Below are 15,641 nucleotides of genomic sequence, written 5' to 3'. Positions count from 1 at the left end.
AGGACAAGAGGCAGAATTTTTCTCTGGTGACTCAGCCCCCGCTGATGAGGCTTTGAGCAGATGTGACTTTTTCACATTTTGACCTCTACCCCTGCCACCAAGTCCTAGCACATTTCAAACTCAGGCAAGTCCCTCTCAAATATAGAGAGGAAATACACTGTCAGATGATTTTCCCCACCTTTTTCTGTATTTTACCACAAATCACGTGTGTCTGTCATTGTGGAAATTCTAAAAGAATCACTGCTAAGCAACTCTCCTTGAACGACAAGTGTGTTATTTTTCCAAACAAATACCTGCCTCAGAGCTTGGTTTGGCTTAAGTTCAGTTAAAGCTCTTGTGACCTATGGTGATGTGTATTTTTTGCAGCTAAGTAAATGTCCAGTTAAACAAGCAAGATTTTCCAGATGTGGACATACCTACAGAGGTATACCTCCAGCTAGAGTGCCATTACTATATTCTCTGTTGGCCAGTGTCTCAGAACTGTCTCAAAGACCCCATGATCCTTAATGATGTGACTATATTTGGAAAGATGTTAAAGGCATAGCTATCTGGGATGGACTGATGGATTTGAGAGTGAGTTTGAAATATGTTTATGGCCATTATCTATGTTCCCTTGCTATTCAGAGTGCTGAGGTTTGCTATTCTCTTTCATTAATGGTGTGTGGTGTGAGCACCTGTTGCTTCATCTCTATGCGGGGACGTGGTTTAGATAGGGTCCGGTGCAGTGTGGTACGAAGGAAGATTCGGGCACATAGTTTATTTGTGCCTTCACTGCAGCACATCTCCTATACCCAAAATGTTAGATTTGGAGATGTCTCTTGTTGGCACCCTGCATTAGTTATTTCAAAATACTTGATTACTGAGGAAAAGCATCAGATTAATGATAGCTGTTGCAGTTCTATGCTGAGGAAGCTTTGTGAGTAGAAATCTGTGTTAGAAAAAAATAATCTCTACCCTCAACAAAAGATGGTGCTGCAGTCCACTCCTCTAGGGTGTATTAAATGTCTTTGCAAGTTTTATCAAAGCATTCTGGGATGGCTTTAGCTTCACGTGTGGCTTGGTATCAATCTCCTCATTGCATTGTTTGCCTGCTGGGTTCTTCCCTCTTGTCCTTCATGGGTACAGATCTGGGCTCGATGTGGTTGTGCTCACAAGCTCATAAGATGCTTGAGTGCAGGGAGGGTGTAGGTGGGCTGTTTGCTGCTGCTGCCTGTTCACGTGTATTGGGCACAGACTTCGTCAGCTTGTTTCCCACACTTCGCAGTGAGCTTGTCCTTGGCTTTGGGTTCTGCAGGGCTTGATGTGTCTGCTCTACCAGCTGTTGGGTCAGTGGTACGGGGGTTTTTGGATTTGCCTGGATTTGGAGAAACAGAGGGATTATAACTGCTTTCACTTCTCAGGGTATGTTCTGCTGTTTTGCTATTGGCCTACTTAAAAACCATTTTTATTCCGTCTCACGAGTGACAATGCTGTTCGTTCAGTCTCTCCACTCTCTGTGAGGAGTTGATTCCTTGTGCTGTGAAGGTCCGTGCAGAGGAGGTTGGGGCAGGAGCGTGCCTGCTATAGTGGAGAGCTGGGTGAGCTTTCTGGGTCGGCTGTGCAGAGCTGGCTGAGGGGTCGGGGATGAAACCCCGGCTGTCGGGTCACAACCAGTGCTGCCACCCACCGGGAGGGACTGTCTGCATACGGGCTGGTCTGTCACGGCGAGTCAGGGCTCTGGCTTTGATAAGCTGTTAAATACAAGTTTCGTCTTGTTAAAAAAAGGATTGTATGCTGGTTTATTTAGGAGTAACTCTAAAGTGGCACAGACCAGAGTAGGAGCACAGGTGTTGGCTGTTTTTCTTGGCAGTAACTCTACTAAACCCTCATGGGTTTTTTTTTGCCCAGGGTAATGCAGTACCAAGGAACATAGAAACAGTGATGGGACAACTGAGTGTGCAGGAGGACCCAGTGCAGTGTGGTGGTTTGAGCTCTCTGTGTAAATAATGTAGTACTCTGGGGTTGTGGCCACAGCTGCTGAAAGGCGGTCTGTCTCCTTGGTGCAGTAGTTTGAAATATTTTGCAGGTAGTTGCAGACTTTAGCAATAAATCCTAGCATATGTGTAACCAGAGGCCCTGGTATGAATGTGTGTGTGTGTTTGAATGAGTGGCTGAAGCAAGCCATTTAGCCTTGTCACGTCGTGTTAGTGTTGATCTTGATAGTAAACTGAGGGGTTTTCTAAGGGATGACTATCGTATGTAGTGCATCAGTTAAGATCCACAAGAGTTTAGGCTGACTTAAAACATTAGGCTACTTTAGCCTGCTTCTTATGCAGGCTATTGTCACGCCTGCTCCTGGATGGCCTCACAGCCTCTGGGGTGCTATTATGTGCAGCGTTTGGGGCTATTTTCCCCACTACTACACGCTGTAGTTGCATCTTCTTCCTTGTCCAAGGTTTCAGGCCTGTAAACAAGTAAAACGTGAACTGTTACAGGTCTGATTTACTTGCATTGTGTCCGAAGTATTTTTCCTTCTTCTCCGGTCACTCCTGTTAGTTTCAGGTAGATGGTGGTTGTAAAGCTGTGCTGGTGCCTTGCGGAGAGGAGGGGCTCGCCAGTGTTTGCCAGGCTCCCTCAGTATGCTCTGCCCTTTTCCATTCCGAGGAAGATCAGTCTCTTGTTAAGAAGTTCATAGTAAGGTGGGCTAAGAGGCCACTGTCATACTTGTCTCTTGATCTATGGAGTGTTAATAAATCAAAGTAAGGGAGAAGACTTGGAGAAGGGACATCTGAGAAGAGCGAGTAACCCAACTCTTCATTATCTCCTAAAGCAATTCCATGTACTCGCAGACCTTTTCCTGTCGAGCACGTAGTGGCTTTATTTGTGTTTGATATGTATAAACCTTTTCCTACTTCTGAAATATCCATTAAAAAGATGCTACGCAGAATGAAGCAAGCAGACAATACTTTGAACATGGTGATTTGCAGAGGCAGTTAGTTCTGCCCTTTTGAATGCGACTGCCTCACTCCTGTTTACTCCTCAGCTGGCCTGTGCCTCCAGAGACATTTCTCGGTTGGTAAGCAGTCTGGGGGCATGGGCACGTGGGTAGAAGTTCACCCTGTGCTTCTGTGTTTCTGTTGTACAGGCGATGCTGAAATTGGCAGCAACAATGTCAACTCCTTGAAGAGTGAAGAATTCCATATGAGAGGCTTACTAGATGAACTCAATGAGGATGAAATCTGGGGTTCCTCTCACACTTTGAAATCATGCGGAAAAGCTGTTTCCATAGAAACTGCTAGTTTAAGCGAGTATGCTAGATATGTGCTAAGAACCATTTGCCAGCAGGTAATCTCTAAAACTACTCTTCTGTCTTCATTTGGGGAAACAGTGTTATTTTGTCTGAAAAGTGTAACATATATTAAATGAATGTTGAAGTATTTCAATATTTGAATCTGTTTGGGTTTCCTGATTTGAGCAGTTTATACACAGAGTAGTATGCTATTGGCGGGGGGGGGGGGCGGGGGGGAAATTGGTTTAGTTAGTTATTAGCATCTCCCTGCACTCTATCAGAATTGATGTGTTTTTCCTACCTGAATCTCAAGCACTTTGAGAAGACAGTAGGACCACTCCATCAACTGTCTGCTCAAAGTGCTTTTACAGTAGCATTTGTTTTATTGCGAAGTTACTTTCAATGTATAGAAGAAATGAATTTTGGAAAACCTGTTAACAGTCTTATACTTTCAGGTGGTACTGAATGACAGAAGACATTTCTAATCTCACGTGTTGCATGAACCATAGTTTGCTTCAAGTTTTGCATATAGAAAAATCACTTTTCTCTTTAGCTTACCAGAAGTTAATATTGCCTTGAAACTATCTTGTGAATCTATTCTCTGATTACTTACAGGAATGGGTTGGAGAGCACTGTTTAAAGGAACCTGAGAGGCTGTGCACAGACAAAGATCTTATTTTGGATCCCGTTCTTTCAAACAAACAAGCACAGAAACTCCTTCAACTTATCTGTTATCCTCATGGTATTAAAGAATGCACCGAGGGTGACAACCCTCAGAGACAGCACATCAAACGCATACTTCAGGTAATGCAGTGGGAAAAAGGTGGAAAAACTACCTGTGGTGTACTGACTTTTAACCTGTCATTCAGCAGCACCACCAAGTGACATTGATTTGCAGTTCCTGGTGCAATCAAGCATTAGGTTCTTCTTTAAAGATTGTATGTGCTCAGGATCCCCAGACTCTGTGGTAAACATTCTTATAGCGTGACTTCTGGTGTCTCATTACTTCTGATTCCACAGTTATGGAGGAAGCAAGTGTGCAGCACACTCATCATTGCTGTTCGTCATTGTCAGTCATCAGGAAACCACTGAAAAGGGAGCTGCTTTTAGGGCTCCTTAGGTGGAGATGTCTACTGTCTCAGTAGGGCTTCGTGACAGTACTGTGGTGAAAGACACTCCTAGTCCATGGAAAAAGCTCAAATGCCTTCATGGACAGTCCTAAACTGATCATTTCTTCAAATTCAGCTGCATTAGGGACACTTCATTCCTTAAACTTCAAAATGGATTTTCTTTGAATAGACCTGTGAAGAATTAAGTTGACAATATCTGAACCAGGATAAATAGTGACTAGTGTCCTGCAAAATAACAACTTCAGCTGCTGCATTTACTGTAATTGGGTCTAGATGGCCTTGTGCTAAATACAAATATGTCCACTTGGATGGCAGTGCCATGGATTAATGTAATTGCTAATGAAAGAGTGAATTACATTTTCCATATTCATATTTAACTAAACTCAGATTTTGCAGAGAGCGAGATTTTTATTCAGAAAAGTTGCGTGGTTGAAAGTATTGACTAACAGTATTAGCTGCAAAGATGTGGAAGTTAACATACATTCCTTAATAGGTCTGATGTTTTGGCATGTCATTAAACTATTTAAGAGTAGTGATTGTGATGATCTACTTATAAGATGAGGCTTTTGCATGTAACATATTCAATTATGAGATTTATTATTTTTTTTTAGACATGCAAAGTGTTGACTCTTTATTTGTAATGTTAATTCTTACCTAGAACTTAGATCAGTGGACTCTCCGTCAGTCTTGGTTGGAGCTGCAACTAATGATCAAACAGTGCATGAAGGAGCCTGTGAGTATTTCTTTTCAAACTTTCTATCTAAATATTTAATGCAAAAAAGTATGTTATATTTTAACGTAGTCCATGAGCAAACATACCATGAATGTGCTAGTTTACTTATGTTTTACTGTAGGGTTCTGGGTCTGTGGCTGAAATGAACAGCTTGTTGGATAATATTGCAAAGGCGACAATAGAGGTGTTTCAGCAATCCGCTGATCTAAACAATAACTCTTCTAACTCTGGTATAGGCCTCTTCAATCCAAACTCTGTTGGAAATGCTGACACAAGTAATACAAGACAGAATGGTAAAAAGACATTCCTAAGGTATTTTTTGTAGCACCTTTTTAATTATTTTAGCCAACATGATGCTTAATTGTATGTAGATTGCTTAGACTTTTTTGCACTTGAAACAGGAATGTACGGACATGAGTTACCGGAAGGTTACTTCTATTTACTTTTGTTTAACAATAAATGTAGTTGCTATTCTTGAATTTTCTGGAAACCAGAAATTGGGACTGCTCAGTCCGCACTAGTTACTCCAGATGCATTGTGTCAACTGCTTTATTAAAGCAGTTCAGTCTTTTATAACAGCTAATACTGGTTGCAAAACTACAGGGATATTTTGGCTGAAATAAGTTTGTTCTACTTCTAGTTCCTCTGAGCGGCGAGGAGTATGGCTGGTGGCTCCCTTGATTGCAAAACTGCCTACCTCAGTTCAAGGTAGGGTCTTGAAAGCTGCAGGAGAGGAGCTGGAGAAAGGTCAGCATTTGGGGTCATCTTCTAAGAAGGAAAGAGATAGACAGAAACAAAAAAGGTACGACCTTGGGAAATCCCTGTACACAGAGCTGAAAGGTATTTTTGAAGGCGTTTACTGAGGACTGGACTAGATTTTGGCTTCACAAAACCTCGGTTCACTTTTGTGGAGCAAAAAGTTATCAACCCCAAACAGGGTTCAGGCTTCATTTAGTTTGAAGTTTTAGCTTTAGTTGAAGAAGTATCATTGGTTTCAGAGGAAGAAATGTGAAAGCTTTGTAACACATCTTCCAGGGCTATTCTACAGCTTGGTGATGGGAAATGTTAGAGATTTAAAAGAGTAGTTAGAGTGATTGTTGTCTCTTCCCTTCTATGGCAGTAGGCCACTTTTCTTGCCATTAAGATCCCATAATTATCACAAGATGTCACTTAATTCCTGTTGGGAATTAAGTTTAAGCTCATCTCTAACTTACCAAGTGCATGAGAATTTTAGTGACTTAATGGTTATTGAGTTTCCTTTAGTAAAATATTCTTCCACAGTGCCTATAATTTTTTTTGTACCTTCTTAGAGTTATGGTAGAAATTACATTGAACACTATACACAACAAGGTGTCTTAGCTTCAAATTCCAACCATCTTTCTTTTTGTGAAGCTCTTCCAAATTACAGTTGTTCAAGAAAACAAATCACTTCTTAAAGGCTTGTGGTATTTGATTGTTGTATTACAGTCCCACTGTAAGTTTCTTGTTCTTAGTTACTAGTATGCGTTGTCTTTTTGATCACCTTTGATGTTGTTCTTGCAGTATACTTTCCCTGAGCATGGGACCAATAACTGGGCTTTGCCACTTTATAGTACTCTTGTAAATCTGTGTTGCACGTATAGATTTTGACTTACGGTTGTCATTAAATTCTGTGGAGCCTTTTAAATCTACTGCCATTTTCCAGCCTCTTCCACCTAGCTTATTTTCCCTTTAAGGTTAGAAGATTTAATTTTTTTTCTTTCCTTCATAACTGCAGTATCCCCATAACTCTGTGTTATGCTGGACCCTCCTAGTTCATCTGGGCTGTTTCTTTGATAAGCTTATGTGATCTATCAACCTCTAGAAGTTCTGTTTGCTATGTTCAGTTTTTGAGTTAAGTACACTTTGCATTAGCTTTATGAGGCCATCTCTTCCTTGTCCTTCTAATTCATTTGCAATACCCACTCTGTTGTTAGACAAAAAAGACATCTTGCTTTCCAGATCTCTTTGTTAGGTGTTTCTGAGCACTTCAGCACTTTTCCATTATTCACTGGCTCTCTTGCTCCTTGCATCAGTAGAAGGGAATATGGAACCTCTCTCTGTCTTCTATTTCTTTTCCTATGGGAGAGGTCTAGTGTAGAAAACCTAAATGAAGCCTCTTTCAAAGCCGAAATAAAATGCCTGTAGAAACTTCAAGCCCTTCCTCCACAGTGGTTCCTATGCGCAGAAGTAAAAGCATTTACAAAGTTGTTCTAGTTGTAACAATAAATTACTTCCTTGTGTGCTTTTTGAAGCTTTTCGATGTCTTCTTGATCAAAACCAAACTTTACTAATCTTTGAGTGACAAAACCAATGATACTATGGGAAAGTATGAAATCTTATATAACGTATATAAGATCTCTTTTTCTTTTTTCAAACTCTGCTTTGTGTAGCAGGGATAGCAATTGTAATAATAACTGTATTGCAAACTGTAAATTTTTCTTGTGGAAATTAATGCGAAAATGCAGACCTGTTCCTACCATGTTGTTCCTAAAATCTGAAAAATCACTGTTTAACATGACTTTTGAAAATACAGACTTTCTATTTTGCTCCTTTTATGGGACCTTGGGATTTTGCCATTCCTTTATACTAATTGTCACCTAAATTGTTGAAGTCAAGTTAAATGCCAAATGAAAATAACTGTTGAAATGAATACTTGTAATAAATACATGTGTATGTGTGGATATGTATTTATATTGTGTTTATGGATGCATGTAATTTTCAAGGAGCTTATATACCTAGAACTGCAAACATCATTGCATGAGCTGTTACTAAAATCCCTTTGGTGACATTTTTAACTTCTCTTCTACTTCACATGTTGTACTTCCAAATTCATCTTCTTGTATTTCTTTCAGTTTGTCTTAATTTTTTATTTATAATAGATATACATTAATCTAAAAAAATAATACTTTAAACAAATCTGAAAGCCCTTGCATTGGTATGGCATTTCTCCTACAACCAGCTAAAGCTGCATCTCAGTTTACTTACACTAAGCCCGTGTTAGAATTTTAGTGCAATTTAGGCAGCTGTAATTCTAATCAGTGCTTCTACGGGGAACTTACTTGGGATTCACCTCAGACCCCTAACATGGGTTAGAAACTTTAGCTGCCTAATCTCCACTAAAATTATATCCCTGGTTAATCAAAGTAGTCTTAAAATAACATGTTCTGTTTCTGAGTCAGGCCTTTGGGTGTCCATGCAATTCTTGGTCACTCAATGCCCTGGGCTAGGTGGGTTCTCAGTAATGACATGCATAATATGTGCATTTATACTGGCTGGTGCTCTGTCGCCTTATGTGCATGTTCTTTTAGTTCATGGGGCAAGGCTTTAATTCACTAAAACAAATAGACATAGATGCAGGCAATGCCACTTCCAGGGAAAAAAAAGTAGACAAAACAAGGAAGGGAGTGAAGATGGGAAGTATCAAAATAACTTTACTAATTGACTTCTGTGTTTGCCTCTCTTAAAGCATGTCTCTTTTGAGTCAGCAACCTTTCCTTTCATTGGTACTGACTTGCCTTAAGGGACAGGATGAGCAACGGGAAGGGCTTCTAACATCACTGCAGAATCAAGTTAATCAGGTAAAACAAGCACATAACCATGAGCACTCTTTGTTAGATGTTTTATGTGTCATCAGTTTTATTTGTATATGATGCTGTAAAAGGAGGAAAATTACAGTGCAGTGGTATGCCAAAAGGAACAGTCCAAGGAAGGAGGAATGGGGAGGTGTTTGTTCCTTTTTGAGAGTGAATACATCTTTTTTTCTAAAATTGTTACAGAGAAATATAATGAACTTGAGTCTGATTCAGTTCTTTCCAGAAAAACCAATAAAAGGTGTTTGTCTTGAGGGGAACAGTCTTCTCAGTCTCTAGCTTGATCATGAAAAGTTTTGTAAGTTTGAAACTTTCCTTCTTTAAGAAGGCCCTTCATCTTCTCCAGCCAGTACAGATTAAGAGTTGTTCATATTTTAAAAAACAATATTACTAGTCCCAAACTGGCCCATTGCCTACAGCACTTTGGATCACTTGTGCTTGCTCACAACCTCTGCTGATTCTGCTCTAGACTTCCTGCTCCCATCTGGTTCATGCTTTAGCCTACAGTAGCTCCTTAAGACTGTTTTTAAACCGAATATATACAGTGCCCAGTGTAATGGGTGCATGTTTCCTTTTTTCTGTCTTCTTCTTTCTATGAATTACTGTGACAGTGAAAATTGATACCTCTAGAGCCGTTATTTTCTCATATTCCCTCTCAGCTCAGGTCCAGGCTATGATGTAGGTCCACATCCTAGTTAAATCATTCCTTTGATGTTTTTTTCCCCTGCTGTTACTGCCACCTGGGCTTTCTTTTTGCTGTATGGGTTTTCCCCTGAAATGCGGCTGGTCCAGGTTCCCTAAGGTTCTGGTCATTTCTCACCAGAGATCCCACTAGGTCCTGGTGGGAAGCTGCATCCAGTGCAAGAGATCTGTCTATTTACTTAGCTGTGGTGAACAGTTAAATAGGGTGTTTGAAACAATGTTTTTAATAAATGCATAAAAAAGGTGCTTATTTTCTTTTTGCTACCACAGGAAGATCTAGTCACACAATTAATAGCAGATTATCAGCTCTTTACAAATTGATTTTTTTAATCAAATGCTTTTTCTTAGATCCTTAGTAACTGGAGAGAAGAACGGTACCAGGACGATGTTAAAGCTAGGCAAATGATGCATGAAGCCCTACAACTTCGTCTTAACTTGGTAAGAAAAAGCTTATGTGCTTATCCTGACGTTATAAAAAGATGTAGCAGCTACTCTGGAGTAGGTGGTACGGAGCAAGAAGCACCGTGTTGGGGCACTGCAGGGGCCGGTGCTCCCTGCGAGCTGGCAGCTGAGGGGGGGTCCCTCAGCCCCCAGCCTCAGGCATCAGGCACCTCCACTGGGATGGGGACGGGCTGAGGCCATGGCAGGATGTCAGCCCATGGGGAGGGCTCAGGATCAGGCCTGGCGAGGGGAGCCGGGGTCAGATGCAGCCCTGGCGTGGCCAGAGGGGGCCGTGGGGACAGGCTGGGGGTCCTGGGCCAGGGACGGGGGTGGGGGCAGCCCCAGGTGGGGCTGGCCAGGGACAGCGAGGGCTGTTAGTGCCCCCTCTGCCCTGACACAAGGGGCTCTGTGCTCCACTGGTGTTCGTCTCTGCTCTTCCCGTCTCTCTTGTTGCAGTTGATGTCTCCTGGCCATAACATTTGGACATTGTTCATACAAAATGAATGGGAAGCACAGCCATGTACCTTATTCATGCCTTATTTTTGTGCTGCTTTCTTCCTTTCAGTGACCCTGGAACCTCAGAAATGTATCATCTTTTTGTGGACATTCCGGGCCGTTGTCCACTGATGATCTATCCCCATGTAACAAGCAAGGATTTTATGCAATTAGGCAGTCAATGTAGTTGAGACTTTCAGAGCTCTCGGGAATTGTAACATTTGGCTATTTAACTTACATGTGCCATTTCAGTTGCTGCTACTTGGATACATGTATTAATCAACTTAGAAATCTATTTCCATCAAGTTCTCCAATGTCCACATCTCTTGAAACCTCTGTACCAGACATCAGGGCCACCATGACTCATTTAGCACAGTGCAGTAGGTGTGTGGAGACTACATGTAAGGCCAAATGAGGGACCATCAAGGTAGGAGTAACACTGCCGCGTTGTTCTCTTTCTGTCTCTTTGGAAGCCACTTAGATGCGGTTGTGCAACTAGAAGGGTAACCACAGCCTTACACTGCCACTGGTTCAGGTCAAGGGGACTTGAGCCAGCTGTGACCAGCTTCGGGATTGCTGTGGCTGCGCTTAAAGTAAAGCAGCTGTCACCTGCCACTGAGTACCATGGAGACATGCACTTTGTCATGGGTTGGTAGAAATCTTGATATGGGCAATATTTGGCTTATTATTAAAGCAGCTAGATTTTATCCTGTGGTAAACCATAACCCACTTATGTAGTTCAAGGAGTAATCTTCTTAGATACAAACTCAGCAAGGTTTAGGAGCTAAAAGCAGATACTGAGAATGGAAACAGTCTCTGTATTTATTGAGGAAGACACAACCCCGAAATAAGCTTTAAGTATGAGGAAGAATTGTGTGAAGCGTAACAACTACAAGCGCAACCAGTGAAGGTATATAGAGCGATTAAAAACGTGGAAAAAATAAAAAGATTTATTTTGGGGAAGTTGTGAAGTGGGAAACATCAGGAAACATGATTTGATGCAGGTACTGAGTGCAGGGATAATGCGCAAGACGGCAAAGCTGACAGAGTAGGAAGACCCAGGGCTGCAGTGCACCAGTAAGGGAAGAGCAGTGCCGTTTTGCCGTAAGCTCTCTGAGGCATCCTGTTGTGCGGCAGGGAGGTGTGTGCTCTTTTAGAGGGCTGTCAGTGTCTGAAGGCTTGAGCTGTGCTTTCATTAGCTAGAAGTGTTGTACCTTTGAAATTTGGGGGTTGGACTGTATTCTGAGCATTTGGTGATCAGGCTTGCAACCTGAGGAGGTATCTTGTGTTACTGCAATTTGGTCCTTTGAAGGATGAGTTTTGGCAAAATGGCTCCTTCTCAAAGCCAAGGCATATTTTACAGCATCATACTATACTGGTAGAAATAATGAAAAATTGTTCACAGGGTAAAATATATCTTTTAGCATTTTTAATTTTCAATCAATGGTATATTGTTCTTCAGATTTTTTGTCTCTTTGCACTACACATTATTGTCTAATTTTGGGGTGTGGGAGGAAAATGATAACTACAAAGTTTTAATTTGACACTTTTTCAGTTCTGAGAATTTTTTCACCGACTTCAGTTTGTTGCATCAAATGTGAAAGTGAAGATATGAAACTAAAGGAGCAGTGTAATAATATTTTGCTTTTCTGTAGTTCCTCCTTAGGAAAAGCTTTTTGCTGGGAGCATTTAGTGGGGAGTAAAAGTTATTTAAAGTCAGTGTTTCAAGATGGCATTTAGCACACAAGAACTCGTGGGACTGGATAGCCGTTTTATTCTTAAGTAACCCATGTGATAAGGGAAGCATGCCTCTGTGAGATATATGCTATCTGCTGTATTATTTTGCAGGTAGGTGGCATGTTTGATACTGTGCAGAGGAGTACCCAATGGACCACAGACTGGGCACTTCTGCTTCTCCAGATAATCACTTCAGGAACTGTTGATATGCAGACCAACAAGTACGTCTGCACCATTTAAACAAGCTAATTCACGTCCTTAGTGCTTTTATGTTTAGATTGCATGTTTGTTGTTGTTACGTTTTTCTTACTATTATCCTATTACTGCTTGCGTGCGATTTACATGCTCAGTGCTGGTCTTGGTTGAAGAGCACCTCTATTTTGGAAAGCACTGGAGCCACTATTTAAACTCCTTCTGTACCCGAGCGCTTTCCTAAATTGGAGCCTGTAATTCCTAGTGACTGTCTGTTAGCAGTTAGTGTTGTCTGTAGCTCTGAGCTGGGGTTTGTCTGTACGTCTTGACAGTCCACCTGCATGTATACACTGGGGCTTCCACATGCAAGCTGAGATGTGTGTGTATGCAGAAAGCCCTGAAAAACCTGGCTTGTCTGAAGTGTTGTGTTTGTGCCCTTTGCTGTGAATATCTGTCTCTGGATCTCTTGGCAATCAGTAGTTCCTCAGGGTAATACTTGTCTTTACTCTCAGTGAATTGTTCACAACTGTGCTCGATATGCTGGGTGTCCTCATCAACGGGACGCTTGCCTCGGACTTGTCAAACGCTTCCCAAGGAGGGTCCGAGGAAAACAAAAGGGCTTACATGAATTTAGTGAAAAAATTAAAAGTAAGTGTTATGTCTTGTCGTTTTCAGCATTTCTTTTGAATTGCTTTCTGTGCTCATCTTTTAATCCTGTCATTTCTAGTGTCTGGGAAGGCCTCCTGGAAAAAGAGGAGAGACTGATAGAGCACTAGCGATAACAAGGAGAAAAAGAAGAAAATAAAGATACAGGAATGTGGGGGTGGGAAGACAGACTTCTAGTATTTTCTTCATATTAAATTAAAATCAGGGACCCTGCAAGTCACTGAGTTACTTTTATTCATATTTGAGACACTAAATTTGTATTACGTATTTTCTACGTTCTGTTTAAACAAGAGATGAAAAGATAACTTACATTCTTAAAAAAAGAAAACAACACAAAAAATGTTGCAAAGCCACTTGTTTAAATTTAGTAAAAGTACAAGGAAATGATTCATCCAGAAACTGGACATTTTCTAATAGTGAAAGCAGCGTAATGTTTCTCTTCCCCCCCCGCCTTTCCGTTGGATTGATTGATGTTTTTATTCTCTAGAAAGAGCTGGGAGACAAACGGTCAGAAAGCATTGACAAGGTTCGCCAGCTGCTCCCTTTGCCAAAGCAGACATGTGATATTATTACTTGTGAGCCAATGGGATCCTTGATTGACACCAAGGGGAACAAAATTGCAGGATTTGACTCCATTGATAAGAAACAGGCAAGAGTAAATGTTTTTGTTTGCGTGATCCACGTGAAAATTCTCAGGCAGAGTGTGAAACTGGGAGTGGGTTTTAGAGAGAGGCATGCAGGGAGTTGTTAAACCCCAGCCGAATGGGTTTGAGCAGCCTGGTGTGACTTGGACCATGCACCGGCTTCCCCACCCCTGCAGCAGCACGGACAGTGATTCCATCCTCCTCTCCCTGACGATCCACTGATACTTGCAGATAATCTCAGAGCTGTAGGTGTATATGCATCTTTAATGGAAACAGTTTTATGCCACTCGTACAAATTCAAGAGTTTGGGTAAGCTTTCACTTTCCGATTTGTTTAAAATTCATTGATCACGTTTGCTGCATGCCCTTCCTTGTTAAATCCGCAGAGTACGTGGTCAATTTGTAACTGCTAATGCGATGAGTGTTGACATAAGCTTGCTCAATTTTGCGATATAGGGACTTGTCTGATAATCGGCCAACTCCACAGAAGTTGCCAAAAAGGAAATCACATTTGACCTGGAGTTGAACAGCAGAAGCTCTTACAGAATTATTTGCTTTTCAAGCAGAATCCTGCATTTGAGAGCTCGTTTGACCTGGGAACCTTTTGACCTGTTACTTGCTGGGAGGAAGATGGAGGGTGATCCTGCTTACAAAAGACAGGAAAAAAGGGAGGGGGGGAAGTGTATTAGTTGTTTTGGATTTTGCGGGAATACAAAGGGATGCATAATTTTTTAAAGTGAATTCATTTAAAAGAGAAGGCTAGAGCTTAGGATAGAGCTTTTTATTCTGCAAACTGGGTAGACATTTTTTTGTGATACAGCGCTTAGGCTTTCTTCCTTTATTTGAATATGTAAACTTTTAGCAAGGGTATTCTCAGATTAGCCATTTTTGACAGATATTTGACTTTTCCTCCAAAATACGATAGATGGAACTTGAGATTTTTAGCATAGCTGTAAGCAAATGGTACTATAAAATATAATTGCTTTTATCTAGTGGCAGCCTTGGATAGAGGTTAAAATCCCACAAGTATGCATTTGGTACATTTTGTGGAGGGGAAAAAATCCTTACTGGATTTTTCTGACTCAAATAATGATGTACAAAAGCAAGTCATCTACTCTAGTGTCTAACTTTCTTAAAATACTACCTTCACTTATTCTGAAACAGGGTCTTCAGGTTTCAACAAAACAAAAGGTGTCCCCTTGGGATTTATTCGAAGGTCACAAAAATCCTGCTCCTCTCTCCTGGGCATGGTTTGGTACAGTTCGTGTCGACAGGAAAGTGATAAAATATGAGGAGCAGCAGCATCTCCTCCTGTACCACACGCACACCAAACCCAAGCCACGGAGTTACTACCTCGAGCCCTTGCCCCTTCCTCCAGAGGAGGAGGAGGAAGAGCCCACCACACCTGTGTCTCAGGAACCAGAAAGAAAGTCAGGAGAGCTCTCAGATCAGGGAAAACATGCCACGGATGACGAGAAGAAGACAAAGGGCAGGAAGCGAAAGTCCAAGTCAAGCTCAAGGGCTGATGTAAGTATTTGGTGCCCCATACAAAATTGAAATATCTCGCCGAAGTATCTGATGTTACCTTCAGAAACTGTTCTGCACCTGGAGGAGCAGGTCCTAATAAAGGAAGTGAATGGAGGTGGTCAGAAGGATGGTGGATTTCTATCAAACAGAGCTCAGTGTAGAGGAATGTACTGTGCTTAGGACCTTACGTGCTATGTAAAATATGCTAGACTGGATCTTACTAAATATTATTCGGGTTCCATATATACTTTCTTTTGTTTGGTGTAAAGTACAGCTGTTACCGTTTGTATCAATTTCTAAAACTCCTCCTGTTCAAATTATGTTGAGAGTAAACATGTTAGTGTAAACCCAGGTCCCATTCAAATGAAACCAATTTGAAAGAGGCTCTTTCACATGGATTAACTGTTTTACTGCGCAGTTTTTGCTTTCTGAGATGTGTTCCCTTTTGGTTTTTATTGGTTTTTGAGGTGTGGGTTCCTAAGCTAAGGATCGCTTA

General features: G+C 41.3%; 1 protein-coding gene across 7 annotated transcripts in view; it reads left to right on the top strand.

The window, feature by feature from the left end:
* MED12L (mediator complex subunit 12L) overlaps nucleotides 1–15,641 on the top strand; it is a 152,036-nt gene that overhangs the window by 118,749 nt on the left and 17,646 nt on the right. For all 7 annotated transcript variants that reach the window (XM_049803758.1, XM_049803755.1, XM_049803760.1 and 4 more), the window contains 11 exons: nucleotides 3,125–3,324; nucleotides 3,884–4,072; nucleotides 5,057–5,131; nucleotides 5,253–5,443; nucleotides 5,772–5,933; nucleotides 8,619–8,730; nucleotides 9,793–9,882; nucleotides 12,229–12,338; nucleotides 12,822–12,957; nucleotides 13,463–13,624; nucleotides 14,783–15,145. In XM_049803758.1, the coding sequence (XP_049659715.1) occupies nucleotides 3,125–3,324; nucleotides 3,884–4,072; nucleotides 5,057–5,131; nucleotides 5,253–5,443; nucleotides 5,772–5,933; nucleotides 8,619–8,730; nucleotides 9,793–9,882; nucleotides 12,229–12,338; nucleotides 12,822–12,957; nucleotides 13,463–13,624; nucleotides 14,783–15,145 (1,790 nt within the window). The remainder of the gene's footprint in view (nucleotides 1–3,124; nucleotides 3,325–3,883; nucleotides 4,073–5,056; nucleotides 5,132–5,252; nucleotides 5,444–5,771; nucleotides 5,934–8,618; nucleotides 8,731–9,792; nucleotides 9,883–12,228; nucleotides 12,339–12,821; nucleotides 12,958–13,462; nucleotides 13,625–14,782; nucleotides 15,146–15,641) is intronic.

The sequence above is a fragment of the Accipiter gentilis genome, chromosome 6 (genome assembly GCF_929443795.1).
Source record: "Accipiter gentilis chromosome 6, bAccGen1.1, whole genome shotgun sequence".
NCBI classification, from domain to species: Eukaryota; Metazoa; Chordata; class Aves; order Accipitriformes; family Accipitridae; genus Astur; species Astur gentilis.
This window is presented reverse-complemented; position numbering and strand designations above follow the sequence as displayed.